This window comes from Mauremys reevesii, linkage group 10, assembly GCF_016161935.1.
Source record: "Mauremys reevesii isolate NIE-2019 linkage group 10, ASM1616193v1, whole genome shotgun sequence".
Classification (NCBI taxonomy): Eukaryota; Metazoa; Chordata; order Testudines; family Geoemydidae; genus Mauremys; species Mauremys reevesii.
The window spans coordinates 73,985,564-74,003,305 of NC_052632.1; the positions used below are offsets into that span (position 1 = coordinate 73,985,564).

At 42.5% G+C, this 17,742-nt stretch overlaps 1 protein-coding gene and 1 long non-coding RNA gene across 8 annotated transcripts in view; one reads left to right on the top strand and one right to left on the bottom strand.

Moving 5' to 3' along the window:
• MAD1L1 (mitotic arrest deficient 1 like 1) overlaps positions 1-17,742 on the bottom strand; it is a 502,922-nt gene that overhangs the window by 267,608 nt on the left and 217,572 nt on the right. For all 7 annotated transcript variants that reach the window (XM_039492582.1, XM_039492583.1, XM_039492584.1 and 4 more), the window contains one exon: positions 8,540-8,680. In XM_039492582.1, coding sequence (XP_039348516.1) covers positions 8,540-8,680 — 141 coding nt within the window. The remainder of the gene's footprint in view (positions 1-8,539; positions 8,681-17,742) is intronic.
• LOC120373761 overlaps positions 11,715-17,742 on the top strand; it is a 51,716-nt gene continuing 45,688 nt past the window's right edge. The window contains exon 1 of the long non-coding RNA XR_005585699.1: positions 11,715-11,772. This is a non-coding gene — a long non-coding RNA (uncharacterized LOC120373761). The remainder of the gene's footprint in view (positions 11,773-17,742) is intronic.

Sequence of the window (17,742 nt, forward strand, 5' to 3'; positions counted from 1 at the left end):
CAGGTCCATCAATTGCTATTAGCCAGGATGGGCAGGGATGGTGTCCCTAGCCTGTTTGCCAGAAGCTGGGAATAAGCGACGTCGTGGATCACTTGATGGTTACCTGTTCTGTTCATTCCCTCTGGGGCACCTGGCAAAGGATACTTGAAAGAAACTGAGACAAAGGACAGTAACTACAGGGGGTGTGAGTGATTGCTGGACCCAGACTAGAAGCAGGCTAGTCTGTAAGAGAGGCTTATTGGAACATCTCTGAGGGTGAGATTTTATCTGTAATCACTTTCTTACTGTATTAGGCATAAACTTGCATGTTTTACCGTATTTTATTTTGTTTCGTAATTTACTTTATGTCATGTCTGTCATTACTTGGAACCACTTAAATCCTACCTTTTGTATTTAATAAAATCATTGTTTACTTATTAATTAATCCAGAGTATCTATTAATACCTTGGGGAGGGGGGCAAAGAGCTGTGCATCTCTCTCTATCAGTGCTATAGAGGGCGAACAATTTATGAGTTTACCCTGCATAAGTTTTATACAGGGTAAAACAGATTTATCTGGGGTTTGGACCCCACTGGGAGTTGGGCACCTGAGAGTTAGAGACAGGAACACTTCTTGAGCTGCTGTCAGTTAAGCCTGCAGTTTGTGGGATGTGGTTCAGACCTGGGTCTGGGTTTGTAGCAGGCTAGCGTGTCTGGCTCAAACCAGGCAGGGCACTGAAGTCCTAAGCTGGCAGGGAAAGCACAGGCAGGGGTACTCTCAACACATCAGGTAACAATCTCAAAGGGGGTTTCTGTGACCCACCCCATCACAACCAGTATCCGACAGTGGCCAGTGCCAGGTGCCCCAGAGGGAATGAACAGAACAGGTAAATCATCAAGTGATCCATCTCCTGTTGCCCATCCTCAGCTTCTGGCAAAGAGAGGCTAGGAACACCATCCCTGCCTATCCTGGCTAATAGCCATTGATGGACCTATCCTCCAGGAACTTACCTAGTTTTTTTTAACCCTGTTATAGTCTTGGCCTTCACAACATCCTCTGGCACAGAGTTCCACAGACTGACTGTGTGTTGTGTGAAAAAATACTTCCTTTTGTTGTTTTATACCTGCTGCCTATTAATTTCATTTGGTGACCCTTAGTACTTGTGTTATGAGAAGGAGTAAATAACACTTGCTTGTTTACTTTCTCTACACAAGTCATGATTTTCTAGACCTCTATCATATCCCCCTAGTCATCTCTTTTCCAAGCTGAAAAGTCCCTGTCTTATAAATCTCTCCTCATACGGAAGCCGTTCCATAGCCCTAATCATTTTTGTCACCCTTTTCCAATTCCAATACATCTTTTTTGAGATGGGGCACCCACATCTGCATTCAGTATTCAAGGTAACTATTGCACAGGGATGTTTGTGAAGCATAACAGAAGTTAGGTATTTAGGGATCCTCAGTAAAAGGCGCAATATTAAGTCTTAGCATTTCACTCCCAAAACAACACACAATGATGGGTAATGGAGAGAAGAGGAGGGATGTCATCGAAGCTGACAAACTGTAGAGCTGCCAGGGCAAGGAAAGATACAGTATGTGGAAGTGGGGGGAAAACCAAAGATGACCCATTCTGCAGACCACTGAAGGATGGAGATCCAACTCCATCTTAAGAGGAAAGAAACACAAAACATTGCACGGGCTTACCAGAAGATGCCGAAGTGTTCATGATGGGAGGGCTGTTTAGGCAAGGTGTTTGTTCTCTCAGTGGAAGATAGCCAGCTCTGTGATTGCTTCAGTGCTCAGCAGTAGCTGATGCATGAAGCACATTAACTTAGTCTCCAGAGGAGTCAGTTTTCTCCCTTATGAGCTGCAGATGAGATGCTTCAGTGACAGCAGTGAGCTGGGGGCGTGAAGGCAGTGCCGCACTGGAATGGCAAGAAATATCTAGAGACTAGGACTTGCTTCTTATGGGCATCCATCTGACGTGCTTGTCTGCCAGTGTCAGTTTCCATTGAGGAAAATAGTGCAGTAAAATGGGGTGGCAGCGGTTGGGGGTGGAGGAAGAAGAGATCTGAGAATTAAAATAAACTTCTCTCTCCCTTGCACAGAAGGAAGGAAATTTCTCCAGCAGGTTCCCATCACCACAGAAACTCCTTTTTTCTAAGTAAAGAAGCCATGTACCTTGGGGCCAAGAGAAGCAGAAAGATAGGTAGAAGGAAGATCAATACAGAGAAGAGAACAAAGAGTGAGTTAAATGGAAGAGGAAAGCAAGTGAGAAAGGAGATGATGCAAAGAGGGGAAACAATGAGAGGGAGGCTGATTGAGAGACAAGGAGAAGCTGTTAATTATCCAAATAAACATTTTATTTCATCTGCATGTAAATTTTAAGCACTTTAAACACAGGGTGACTGCTAAGTACCTCTCTTTGCGAAGATCAGTTTTATGACTAACATTACGAGTCTTGGCAATGCCAAGACTGCACGACCAGCAGCTGTGCCACAGCTATTAGGTACAGATATGATGATGATATTTGGTCAGTGAGTTTTGAAGTTACCAGCACAGCTCCCAATCTCCTTGGTGAACAAAATCATAACATATGGCATTCGATGTGCTGAAACTGTCAGGCTCATAATTAACTGATCAGAGTACATATGGAGCTCACAGACAGTATAAATCTCTCAATGTAAAAAATGCTGTGGACTATTGAAGGTGTCAGTGTGAGTCTTCCCTGCAAATCTCTCTTCATTAATGTTTCATATGGAGCCAAATGTGTTGTAATAAAATGGCCATTAATGGAGTTGTATTTATGATGATTTCTCTTTTATGCAGCTGGCGTTAACCTTTCAAACCCTACATTTCACACAGGGCTTTCTCGGAATAATCATTACTGCCAGGACAGAAACCCCTAGTCAGAGGATCTCTTGATTTCTCCTATTCACACGGAGGTTAGGTTAGTGGGTGCCGGGCAAGTAAAAATTCATCAAGTTAGTGGCTGTCGCTGACGTCACAGTGTCAAAATGAAAATCCATTTCTAGTTACAGACACAGCTTGGATTCTGTTTATTTTAGGTATTTATAGAGCTCCAATTGGCATGGTATCTAGGGGCAAAGTCATCCCATCTCAGCTCTTTGTACTCTCCGGAACACACACACACATACACATGGCAAGACATGTCATTAACCGCTCAGATCAGACAGACATATTCTGCTGGTTTCTTTGGCCACAATTCCGCATGGCATTCTTCTTTTGCCTGCTTCACATTCAAGGCTTTGGAAAAGCGTATTCTTGAATCCGTGTGTTCAAGATAATAGGACACAGAAAAATACAGAACAAAGTGTGCATTTATGGACTTGTGTCTGCAGGTGTGGGGATGTATATAAACACAACCAGGTCTTACTTAACACTTTAGCTGTGCAGGTTTGTTTCTACAGTCCTGATCCAATTTGGATTAAAGATGGCGCCCAAACTGCGTATATCAGTGCATGTGTGCGCTTCACGCTATAAGCCATTTGGGCTACATGGTCTAGATATGTGGAAATTGTGGCTAGTGCAGAATGCCATGGCCCACCTGCTAAGTGGGGTTTTGCTCCAAGAGCTCATTACACCTGGGCCACAATATATACCTTGGCTACTGATCAACTCCTCGCATACTCCTTGCATACGGTGTGTTTTTGATTTATAAAGCCCTAATTGGTTTGGGTTCTCGCTATGAAAGATGCTTCTCTGTCTATGCATTATCTCAGCAATTCAGATCATCTCAAACTGACAGCATCCTCTTGGTACAAACAGGGTACCCTCACTGAAAACCAGGGAAACTGCATGCCCCCTTGGTTTGCCAGATGATGTATTTGATGAACTTCAAAGATATTCTTTCAAGATCCTCCTGTTCTCCCAGACTTATTCTGGGGGAGAGGAGGTTCTGACGATGGGGCTTAAGGAAGTTGTTTTGGGTGGTATTTAGGGGTTGGGAAAATACTGCAGATCATCTGCAGCGTTCTCCTTCTGTGACTATGGATGTCGGTCAGGCTGGGTATCCTGTTCTCATGTTTTATTGTAACTGTGTTATATCAATGTTGTAATCTGCCCAGAGCCTGGAAAAAATTCTCTGATTTACATCTGGATGTCATATTCTCACCACCACCAATTAATATTTCATAGGGCAAAACCACATGGGAGCACACAAGAGGGAGATAAAGAGAGAGAGAGAAAAACTGGATGATCTTGGGGAAGGAAACAACTATCATTCATGTGTGTTTACATGTACACACACCCCTAACTCTTTTGAGTGCTAGGAACTCAGGCTACATCTGCACTAATAGCTAGGGGTGTGATTCCCCTGCTCACATACACATAGCGTGAGTATAATTAGCACTGCAGTTTCAAGAGCACAGGTAGTGGCAGTGCAGGCAGGGCTGAACTGTGCCGAGTACATACCCACCAGTTTCAACAGTTGCATGGCCCCTTAGACTCATACTAGCACGGGCATGTGTACGTGAACAGGAAAATCACATCCCCAAGTTCAAAGAGTAGACATAGTCTCAGGGTGCATGTTCCAGGCACAGAGCTTCTCACTCAAACTACCAGAACTCAAAGCTTCTCTCTCATGCGCTCTCTCTATTTAGCATTGACAGAAGATTGCTACCACCTCCTCTTAAACTCAACTTACACATCCCGCAAAGGAGTATCCAGCCCTCATCTACTTCATGAGCAAAAAGCAGATAATACTCCAACCTTCCTGCCTCCCTGGCCTTGTTCACTATATCATTATCAGCCACCATTTCATCTTCACTGGATGTCTTCTTTTCTCATCCAGAACTGCTGATACAATCCATGGGGGAAAAAATAATATATATAAGAAAATGCCTGTATAGAAAACCCATTTTTTCTTGCATGATTTCTTTGGAGGAGGCGTGGCTGCTGGTAACAAATCAGGGGGATCATAAAACAGCCTTTTCTCTACAGCGCACAAGCAAAAAGCTGTCAGATAGCTATAGGGCTAACAAAGGAATCTACTTGCTGGGAATGTGTGAATAGATTTAAATAAATGAAAACCTCAGATAAAGAAAAACCCTGGGATAAGACACGACAGGTAGGTGGGGGCATTATTCTGTATATGAGAAAAGAGGACACATTTTTTCTTAAAGGTAAACTACAATGCATAAAGGAAGTTATGCTCATTGCCTTTATGCGCTGTACAGAGACTGACTCAAACTTTTTCCTCTTAAAGTGTTTTTTCTGCCCTTTTTTTTTATTTTTAAACATTAGATTGACTAGGCCATGCACTCTGTTGCTTTTGCAGGCCATGCACACTTGCACACCCCCCAGTGGCTCTTACGTTCTTTTATTTCCCATACAAGTTCCATGTGTGCTGTTGTCCCATCTCCCCTATTTCAGGGACTCTCTGCAACCCCCCACTTCCTCCAGCATGCAAGTGGCTGTGTGTGTCCCCCTCCCCTTTTCCCATTCCCCCATGTCAGCAGTCTTGTGTGACCCCCATTTCCCTCTTCCTTCACATGCAAGAGGCTCTGTGTGTCCCCCATTTCCCTTTTCCTCGCCATGGCAGAACTCCTGTGTGCCCCCCTCCATTCCTCCCTCCCACAATAGGGACTGTGTCTCCTCTGTGTCTCCCATGCTAGCACCAGTGGAACTGCACTGGTTTAGTAAATTCCCTAGAGATCTTCATGTAGATGTAGCCATAGGGCTTAACAACTACAACTCAAGTTCCGCCCTATGTGATTCACAAACTAAGTCCTCTGAAGATCTTGCAAGGGGTCTCTAATAAAAAGAGGAAAGATAGGTTTCCTGACATACAACAAGAATGAACACACTTTTGTGGGGAAGGGGAGATTCAAACAAAATAAAAACAGTAAAGGGCACTTTTTTTCTTGTGTAGTTTTCCTTTAAGCCACTGAAGTCTTTACAGCCCATCAAAGCTTAAAAGCATAGTTAGGATGTGGTGGCTAACTCCCACCCACCCACACACATACTTCTGGTATAAACCCAGGAAATGTTATTTTAATTGGTCTATATGCTGTTTCACACCTAAATTTCCTGTGGTAATAAATGAAAAAAAATATTGTACCAGTTTAACATGTAACTAAAGCAAAGTTTAAATTACACAAAAATGCTTTAAAAGCAAAGCATGCTTATAACAGAAAATTACACCCTGGTGGGCTATACCAATGGTTTTCAACCTGGGGTCTGTAGACTATCTAATTTCCAAAGGAGTCCTTGCTGCCATTCAACATTTTTTAGAGGTCCGCAAATGAAAAAAGTTTGAGAATCACTGGGCTGTACCATGAAAAGTAAGTTTGCACCCACTGGTTCATACTTTAAGCCTGGTATCAATAGTGGTTCAAATAATTACAACTACTGTAGCCTCAAAAATGTGTTGCAAAATCAAAACAAATAAAAAATACAATGCACATAAAACATATGCTAATATAGAAAAGAAAAACAAAAACAGTGGAATGTTGGCCTGGCTTGACATGAGTAATTGGACATGGGTGAGGCCTCATTTCTTGGGGGATAGGATTAGGGAGGTATATGAATCAGCAGTCTGGAAACAGAATGTCTGTACTAGGTAAGACAGGGAGGAACACCCGGGAACCATTTACAAAGGACAAAGTAAGTTGGGAATGTAAAAATGAGATAAAGAGTAAGTCATACATGGACAGTGTATGGACCGAGCATGTTGTACAGGGATCATTTCCTACAAAGTAACCAGCCAATCCCGAAACGTGTCAGGCAATGTACAGTAAATGCAATGCATAAATGTATCTAAAGGAAGAAGTTTGCTGTGTAACTTTGGATGTGTGGTATGCCCAGAACCCACCCCTCAGCTTGAGCCTGGAAAAGGTCTTTAGGGGAACCCCAGCGAGGGGATGGATGCTCCTTCAAGAAATATATATGGCTCCTGACCAACGAGTCAAATCTGCTGCCATGAAGACTATGATAGTGGACAAGCAGCTGATGAAGAGGATCTTTTCTGATATCTCTGTCTCTTTTTGCATGATTCAGATGGTCTCTGATATGACCAAAAAGACTGTTTTTGATAGGGTTGAAGCCTAGCTGGTCTCTCTCGTGCTGATATATACACTCCTAAAGATCTCAAAATCACTTGAGAATCCTTTAAAAAGAGTGCAGCTGTTGCGTTTTGGTGCCTTTTAAGCGGGCATGAACAAAGCTTTTTAGTTAGTTTGATTGGCAGCTAAGTTATTTTTTTTTTTTAGCATATTTTATTTATACAATTAATACAGGCAATTAAGCAATTGCTAATTGGTTAATAAGGTACAAATAAGCACAGCTATAACTTTATTGGCTATTTAACATTTTGGCCAACCCTTTAATTTATTATTTTGTTATTGCCTTTTAGCAGATAAGAACGAGCCTTATTTTTAAAACTTGCATGTCAATTTTTCACACTTTTATGCAAAACAATCCAACATGCAGCTCATCAGCCTTAGCACTAAACAATGCTCGTGGTTCAAAAGACAGATCCTCTATTGTCATCTGTATTACTTAGGTACGCCAGGTGACTGTAACTGAGAGGATGAGATTCTGGAACAGAAGTCTTCAGCAAGGCATGAATTCTGCAACCAATTCTGCTGCCATAGAATCACCAAATACATGGTGCCTTCACTTCCTAGGCATCCAAACTCTACATCTCCCTTGACCTTTTCGTAACCTGTCAAGTCTCTAACAGTTCTGCCATTGTCTGCATCTATGTTACCATCTCTTACCATTCCCATTCATGTTCGGATAAATCTCATCTCTGCCCTCGTTTAAGTGCTTTGTGCCTTGTTCTATGCCATCCCTTATAGCTGTAATTCCCTCTCTGTAGTATTTCAACTCTTCTCTTACTCTACTCCATTTTCCGCTTTCTGCCCTTATGAAAGCCACTGTACCTAGTTGGCCTTTTATGAGGACCATTGTCTCCTGTTCTGTATCACATCCACTCTCTATCCTAGCTCTCAGTAAAGCACCAGGTAATATATCAGAAGCTGGGAATGGGTGACAGGGAATGGATCATTTGATGATTACCTGCTCTGTTCATTCCGTCTGGGGCACTTGGCATTGGCCACTGTTAGAAGACAACTGGGCTAGATGGACCTTTGGCCTGACCCAGTATGACCGTTCTTATGAATAATGGTAGGGGAGAATACAATTCTATTATGTGTGTATACATACATATGGGTGTTGATTCTGCAAGTTGTGTTTTGAACCCACGCCCAATCACCTCCACTCTTAAAAACCTTTCATTAAAAAGTTTTTGCAAAAGGCATTTTGCAAACTCTGTCTTTGACTTTGCGGTTTTCTCTGAATGCAATTAAATAAAGGATTTGTAAATGGTTCCAAAAGGCAACTTAACCATGTGAACTCAGCATGTGAACACAACAGGTGGCTTCATCCCCCTCCAAATGCACAAGCACGCTGTATACAGAATCAGAGAAACCAGATGGGAAAGAACACGTACTGTAGCTCTTGACCACAGAGTCTGTGGCCCAGTGCTATATAGATTATGTCTATACTGGGGTTAGAGCACAGTGCCTCCTCATTACCTCTATCTCAGCATTGTGCGCATGCACCTTCTGCACCATTTCTTCTGCTTCACGCATGCGCCGGCTCAACTGGGGCGAGTGCTCCGATGGGGTCAGCTCACTGTCGTATGACTCCAGAATTGCTCTCATTCCATCACGCTCCTGTTGTAAAGAAAGAAACAGACTGGTTAGACTTTCCACTGGATACATGCAGCCTGCATCTTCAAACTGACACATCCAATTAAATTTAACATTTTTTACTATTGCTCTCCAACATGGCGGAGAACATTATTTTGGTCAGAAAGTTCTTCCATTACTCTTTTGTATATGCACATCACACAAACAGAAAGCTATAAAAATCTCTTGCTCTGAGAGTTGGAAATGTACATAAACACATACATCCCTTTTAGATGATAACATGCACACAGTATAACTTTGGCCATTTTATACGTATATACCAAGAACAAATGAAATTAGAGCCCTCAAGTAGAAGATGCTTCTTGGAGACACCTCAATGTGGCTGTTCAGAGAAAACAGCAGTGAGTTATGGGAGCTAAATCAGGGAACCTTATTCTGCCATCAGTGAAGTCGAAGATGAGTGCAGACGTCTTCTAATGAAGAGCCCTTAAATATAAAGCAAGTACTTTATTCTCGCAGCATAGATGTGTTTAGTGTAATCCACCACACCAAACAGGATTTGGATAGGATTACATGGAGAAAGAGTACTTTACTTTCCAAGTGGAGGGATTAAATTCTCATTTTATGAAGGGTTTCTCAAATGTGGTCATTAAAAATTTAGGTTAATCCACAGCTGAAGAAAAAAAATGAATGGATACTAGAAGGGACCCAGTAGACAGCACTGACCAATGAAAACATTAATTATTTATTTCCATTAGTGCCCACAATGCATGAGGCAAGCAAAGTTGGAAGTGGTCCATACCCCTCCAAGCTTAAAATGGACACAGATATGGAGGTGCTCATATGCTTTCAGTTCATATGTTAGACACACACTTTCTGATAATGAAGGACCTGGGTTCAAATCCCTGCAGTTCCACAGTAGAGATTATGATTGTTTGGGGAAACTGTATGTACAACTTATGAAGTCCGGTTGATACTATGAAGTTACTAAGAAAATTGTTGTATCACTCAATCTCTCTATGTAAATGTAGAATCCAACATGGCTGTCAGGTCCTTTAGAAAGTATCCATCAGACTAGAGACAATTGGAGGGTAGTTAACTAATGACTGCACTCTGACTTTACAATGGGTATGCTAAGGAGGTTGGCTAAAATGTGGAGAGCCAGTTTTCTCCAATCCTCAACAGGGGATTGGGCATTTGGAGAGTGGAAAATTCCCAAAGAGATGGAGGTGACAAAGTAGGGGTTTTAAAAGGACTCTTAAGAGAAGAGAGACACAGGAAGTTTGAGGCAGGAGAAGGGAAGAGACATGCATGTTTTTGTAGAAGGGGGACTCCGTTTATCTGTGGGACCAAAGAAGGTCTAGGAAGAGAGAGACTCTATGGTTCAGAAATTAAGCCATGAGTTGCAGCAGAAGGATCTTGGACTATCCCAGAGGAACCAGCCCAGCCCAATAAATGCTTGAATGGTGAGCAAACTGAGGCAGGGAAATGCATGTAGGGTTTGTTTTTGTATAGATCTGTATATTTCTCATTCTACTGAGTAAAGCACAATGATGTTTTAGCCAAAGAAACCAAGGTGGATAATGGATGAAGTGCCGCAGCTGAGTGACAAGCATAGAAAATTAAAGGAGAATAAAAAGGAAGATCCAAGTCTAAGAGCTGAATACAGCAGGCTGAACAGAGAGGTTAAAAAAAGAATGCAAAGAGTGACAGAAACAAATGGATAAGCAAACAATGCAAAGAAGCAGAAGAATATGCACAAAGAAATGTGACACAGAGGTTATACCGCAAGATAAGAGAACAGAGTGGGACATATGAGTTGAAGACATCAGCAATGAAAGACATGTTCAGGCAAATAACTGAGGACAAACAAGCAACGAATAACCAATGGAAAGAATATGTTAAAGAGCTATACAAAGTGCAGTACACAGTGGGCGCCAATGTCTCCTCTCACTTTGTGGCACGCAGGACAACACAAGGTGTTGCACGTTGGAATCATCTGAGAGATTGCCAGTGAAGCAGGGAATGTGCCACTGCCTAGTCAGTGGAGGGATTTCTCAGCAGGGACTGCTGGGTTGGGAAGCCAGACTAACATGATCTTAAGAAAATAGGGGGAAAATTTGAATGGGTTGTGCTTGTGAAGAGGAATTGAGAAAACGGGGCTAGGGACAACCTGCTGGGAGCCTGAGAATAGATTTTGTTACAGTATTTGTGTTCAGAAATGAAGTCCAGAGCTAAGCACCAGGAGGGAGTGTTTTCAGTTAGAACTTCTATCTGTTTTGATTTATCAGTAGAATTACTGAATAAAGCTTGCACTGTGGTTTAAATTATACATTCCCTCATAGCTTGTTTGCTTTTCAAATCAGAGACAAACCTTGACAGGCAAGAACCCATCCGCTCATCCCCTACTCCTTTAGAGACAAAGAAGTTATACCGTCAGGGTATGTCTTCACTACCAACGTTAAAGCACTGCCGCAGCAGCACTTTAACATGGTTGTGTAGTCGCGGCACCAGAGCTAGGAGAAGGAGAAATCTGTAAAAAAACCCACACCTCTGTGAGGGGAATAGCTCTCAGCACTGGTGCACTATCCATATTGCCACTTTACAGTGCTGAAACTAGCATCCCTCAGGGGGGTGTTTTCTCACACCCCTGAGTGACAAAGTTTCAGCACTGTAAAGTGGCAGTGTAGACAAGGCCTCAAAAAGTTGTCCTGATCCCATAGAGACTCTCTGGTCCTCACTTTGGTAGTTGAGCAATGTAGGAAACTACTAAAACATGTCTGTGGATCTGTTCTGAAGTGTACATCATTCAGCAGTGGATTGGAAGCCAAGTCTTGTATCTTAAGAGCCACTCTTTGTCCATCTCTAAATGTGGATGCTTTCTCAGTGCAGAGATGGATTTGGACCTCTGGGAAAGGATCCAGAGAGTGGATCTCTTTGATGTTTAAATCTGATGGGGTTCCGTTTGATTTTTCAGTTGAAACAGTGCTACGGCTGTCGGGCAGACCTTGATATAATGGCGAGAGACCACTATTCTGTCCAACTATGGCACTGATGAAGTGGAAAACAAGGGCTAGAGAAGAGAGGATGAGAGTGTTGCAACCGTATCTTGAGCTGTAAGCATATCCAAAGATCAAATTTGTACATCCCAGTAAATCCTCTGATGTGTTCTAACCCTTGACTCTGGAATAGCCAGGCAAGAAACAGCTTTTTCATCATCCTTTTCCCTTGGGTGAAGGTAAGTTTGCCTTGAGAAAAGGTAAGTTTCCAGGCGGGTTGTCCTAAGGAGGAGGACAGCACTGCCTGCACTGCTATTTCCCTATTGTATTTGTGGAGATATTTTACAGATAAAGTGGCTGGTAAAGGTACCCTTCCTCCTGGGCCAGCATGAAAGCAAATTTCCTTTCTTATATCTGTCAGGTCAATAATTCTGTTTCTGTAGCTTATGGCAAGAACTTCCCTCTCTCCGGCAAAGTGTTTGCTTTTAGCCAGGTCTGAGCAAAGCCCAATAATCAGATATTATTTATGTTAAAACCTGTTTTCATTCATTAACTCTGTTCCTCCAGCTCTAGGCTGTTGTCTGGTTCCAAGGTCCCTTCACAAGGCTGAACCAACCTCAACCTTCTTAGTTGACCTTTCAGTATGTTAAATGTTTTGAACACATTTTTGCAGCCTCTTCAGCAGGCATCTCCCACCTTGCCTTTCACACCTTGAATTTGTACATCCCTCCCTCTCCCCACACGTGCACTCTCTCTCACACACACACACACACACACACTCACTGTATTTAAGTGTTTGACATTTGGACAGTGAAGCAGGAGACAGTCCCGGTATACAGGCTTGCTGGGTTGAGCTGTTAACATCACACATACTATTTCGGAAATGTAGCCCGTTTCTTCCCCCCCCCTTTTTTGGGGGGGACGGGGGACCACTTTTGTAATTCTGTCATTTAAGTAAAATACGCTGATAACTCCTGACTGGATACCTCCCCAGAGAGCGGGCTACAGAAGTAGCATTTCAGCACTGTTAAGCTGGCAAATCCTGGCAGATTTATCTCAATTATTTATAGGGCATTGTGAGAGGAAGTTCACATCACAGAGGTCCTGTCTGGTACTTTTCAACGCACTGAGGAAGCGCTTGCTGCCAGCGGCACTGATGGGAGGTACTTCTGTGAAGAAGCTCACGTTGCCAATGTCCATGACAGCAACCTCAGATTACAAATCACAACAGTGGCCAGGTCTGGAGTCATAGGTGGCCAGGTGTGGAGTCCAAGCTGCACAATTGTAAAGCTAAATGAATTTTTAATACTGTTTTGGCATTTTTGTAATAAAATTTGCCCATAACTGCTTCTATACCAACAGATTTCATGCATTTATACATCAGGGTGAACTGGCAACAACATAAAAGTCAGTGCAGAGGATTCCGGAGGAATTTTTGCTCTCAGGTTTATTCCAGAGGACCACGCTTATTTGCTTGGCTCTGCTGTATAACCTGAATTCTCAGACTTGACAAAAACCAAAATTTTCCAATGCAATTAAAAGGAAATCAAATACCTTATCACCCATCTAATCTCTATATGCATATCACTCTCTAAATGGGAATTGCATGTTAAACATACCTGACGTTTTGAATTGCCATTCAGACTGCTATTCCCATTTATTTTCTCCATCAGCATCTTTGAGGCAGGCAGTATCTGTTGTCTGATGTTGGTGATGTATGGCTACTATGGGGCCCCCACAGAAAGCTCCATGCTTAGCATATGATAAATCCTGTTTATCACGAGGGTGTTCGCTCTCCAGAGAAGAATTAGGGACCCCATTTATTTCTTTTCCCATTTACACAGAAAGACTATCTTCTAACTCTTAGCAAGAAGGGAGGCGGCAGCACTTGACAAACACGGTTTTACATGAGCAACCTTTCATTGGAGATGTTTATATTTTGTTCCTGAACAACACACTGAGCACAGAATGGCCTAGCGTTCAACTTGTATCACTTTACATAGGGTGGACTTTCAGAGGCCTTGTAGGGCAGAGGTTCTCAGCCAGAGGTCCGGGGCCCCCTGGGGGCCGTGAACAGGCTTCAGGAGGTCCACCAAGGGGTTGAAGTCGAAGCCTGAGCAATGTAGCTTCATGGGGGCCCCCTGTGTTGTGATGCCCCAGGCAACTGCCTGGTTTGCTACCCCCTAATGCCGGCTCTGGCTTTTATATGCAGAAAAAAAACAATTATTGTGGCATACATGGGCCAAGGAGCTTTTATAGCTTGTTGAGAGGAGCCTCAGAAAGAAAAAGGTTGAGAACCCCTGTTATAGGGGATATTCTCTGCCAAGACAGTTGGTTTAAAATACCTGACATTTAGAACAATGTGGTCCATTCCAAAAGCAAAAAATTAAATAAATACATAAATAAATTGCACTTCAGGGTATTTTTGCGAGCCCCAACTGCCTTCGACCAAGGTAAATCACCTCAATCCTACTATTTCATAACAAAATTCTAATAAGTGTTCACAGGACCACCCACCTTACCTCAGCACTAAAGAAAGAAGCTGAGATGATCCTAATTTGGGTGGCATGTACTCCAGCCTTATCCTGGGCACACTGCCTCTTAGTCAAGAGAAGCCACACCTTCCCCGAGAACCATGTGTTGTGGTTTTGTTTTTTAACTCTGTAGCAGGAAAAATTGTAGAGTGTCTCTGAATGCTTAGATTAAGAAAATCCACTCACTAAAATATCTTCTCCCTAAGGAAGACTGGGTTTCTCAGATCAAAGATGATGAGAGGGGGACCCCGTCATCTCTAAGCCACTGGTTCATGTCTAGCCTGGTTGAGAATCACCAAAAGTAGTCATCAAGCCATTGTTGGATAGAATGAAACAAGCTTGTGCTGCTAGTCCAGTTCTGAGGGGACAGGTCCACATCACAAAATCCATCATCAGAACTGACATTTCTGGGATCACCAGCAGGTGGTACACAGGGATTTTGGGTCACCAGCAGGTGGTACATGGGGACTGCCCTTTGATTAGATAATTTTGTTCTACAGACATTCCCATGCTAACCGTATCACTGCCAACAGCTCAGCTATGTCCTACAACAGAGCATTTCCAATCAACCTGTTGCTCTGCTCTAGTCCTGGTTGGCTCACTCTCCTCCTTCTCCAGCTCACTCCTTTTCATGTGTTCAAGGAATAGTTGGATAATAAAACCTAGTTTCCAGTTTTGCTGAGAGGGATTGCTGGTCATCTCAGTTGAGAAGCCAGGAACTGTAGTGACATAAAGAGTGATTAGCCGCCATACAGCCAGAAGTGTTTGCTCTCTGATTTATTTCAGTGGACTGTACTCATTTTGCTCTCTAACCTGATTTCCCTGACCTGATGAGCATGCGGGGAAACGTGCACTAGCTTTCCCATGCTGTTGGGGTAATAATGTAATGACCCCTGTCACATGTCTAGCTGACTCCCCCTACTGGACATACACCAGCCTGCTGGGAAGTGATCCAAATGCTGTATTTTCATGTATTTTAAGCTTCTGGAGTCTGAACAGAATCCAGGCATTCTGACTGGCTTAGGGTCTCTCTTGGCACATTTTGGGGTGCAAATCCTCTTTCTAGCACCCCTTCCTGAGAGCTGAGATCTCACTGTCCAACTGCCCAGCCTCTGGGACCAGTGCTGACATCTCCCCCTCCCACCAAATTGCCCTCTAGCTTAAACACGCTCTTTCCCAGTACTCCAGCTGTGAGGGCACTATGGATTTACAGTTTTCTCCTTCAGGTGCATGTGATAAATGTAACACATAACACGTACACAGACTTTGCACAGGATTCTAAAACATCATATTCTTCTTTGATTCCTATCTCTCAGCTCAGCAGTGACAAAGTGGCCGAAATAAGTCTGTTCCACTTTCTGCCTTATGCTAGCTTCACAGCTTCATTCATCTTTAAACCTTTTTGTTCAATGTTATTCTTCACCAGGTCTATCCAATGCATTCGCAGTCTTCCTCTATTTCTAGTTCCTCGCACTCTGAATCACCAGGTACGGTATCCTTTCCTGGTCCATTCTCGACATCTGTGAAAACCATCACAGTCATCTTTCTTGAATCTTCTATAACAGCATCATTTTTTGCCCTAGCCATTTTCTTATCACTTCATTTTCTTCTCCAGTCTTGAAACTTAGTATGCCCCTCAGCCAGTTCATTTCTGCAATCAATATCTTTCGTTTACTAGATTTCCTCAGACTCCAACATTCTGACTCATACAGCAGTGTCACCATAACAATTGTTTCATATACGCTGATTTTCATTTTGATCAAAATGTCTTTAACATCCCAGGTCTTGCAAAGTTTTCTGAATACAGCAGTGGCTAATCTATTCTGTTTACCTCATCTATACAATTCCTATTCTTCAATATTCATCCTCCAAGGTACACACATTTTTCCACTTCTTCTAATTCTTTGTCTCCAACTTTGATCTTTACCTCTTCCTGTTGCCAGAATTTTGTCTCCTCCGTACTGCTCTTCAATCCAAATCTTCCGCTTCCCGGAATACCTTGTCAGCTATTCTGTGTAAATCCTCCTTCATCAGTGCTATGCTTCAAATCTGTAATCTAAGGTTATTTGCTAGCCTCTCACATAACATGACTCCTCCCATTTCATCTCCCAGTGCTATAACCACTACTACTTCCAGTACAAAGTTGTACAAATCTGGTGATAACATGTATTGACTCACTCTTGCGGTTTTCCTGAACCATTCTACCAGCTTCTTGTCTACTCTCATTGTACTCATGGACTTCTTGTAAATGTTTTCTATCGGCTTCATCTATTTCTTGGGGATGCCATATATTGTCAAAATTTGCCATAATCCCATCTGCCAAATGCTATCAAAAGTCTGTTTGAAGCCTATAAAGTTGTAGCAGGTTCTGGTATGTTCCATGTACTTTTCTGATATCTGTCTGATCACAAATAGCTCATTTGTTCTACTTCATCGTGGTCTGAAATTGGCCTGTTTCCTGCAACTGCTGCTTCCATGTATCTTTTCATTCTCTTCTGCAACATCTTGGTGAATAAGCTTGAAAGAGGAGATTTGTGAGATCAGCAGGAGGAGAGGAAATGATTAATGATAAGAGATTCACCCAAGAGACTCTTGCCCTGTCATTGCTGTATGCAGAGTAACTGGGAGGGAAAGCTGAGTTGTAATCCCAGACATGAACTGGACTCAATCCCTTGGAAACCAGTTACATTCACCTAAGGAATCGCATCTTCACAGAATACTCTCTTCAGGATCAACTTTCTCTCCATACTCCTCCCATTTAATTATTTCCTTACATGAATCCATAACTTGGCTGCCAGGAAGAATGGCTTCAAGATAAGGAAGGTCACTTTCCACTAGAGTGTAGGCACCAGAGAGTAGTGATCTAGGAGCTACAATACTATTAGCAGGTCCTGCTGCCTCCTACAGGTGGATTCTAGGGAGAGAGACGCTGCTAACATATAAAATACATAGCTACAGTCTTCTCTATTAAGAAATCTCATACCACTGATATAGTAACATTGAGTGTCTAGAGTGCCCAACCATGTCTCCAAGGAACACAAACATAGGAGCGAGAGGGGACTCCTGGGTTGAACAGGAGAGGCAGCTAAGGAAAGAGTAAAACATAGCTTACAAAAATGTTTTTAAAAAGCAATTTGACCCACTCATTTTTGGAGTGTTCCTCTACTCCTGTTGGTGCTTATTAACTCCTCCCCAAACACACATACAGAATCCACCACTGACTTTCTAATTAGTTGTAGAGGAAAAAAATCAATAAGATAGAAATTAAAGTTACAAATCTAACTGGAGTCAGTCACATACCTAGGGAAAATTTGTTCCTGGGGTAAAGTTTATCTAGTGTCATAATTTTATTGAAATCCTATATCTTCCTATTGACTTTTATAGTTTCAAGCTGGATGCCAGAGCTATCATTATTACAGTTTCAGTGTTGCTCACAGGGCCGAGGGGTTTTTTTCCCTTTATAAACAAGCTGTAATTGTCTGCTTTATTGATCAATAAATCTCTCAACTGCCTCACTTCACCAAGGTTCTTTTCTGTTTAGACTTCTCAACCA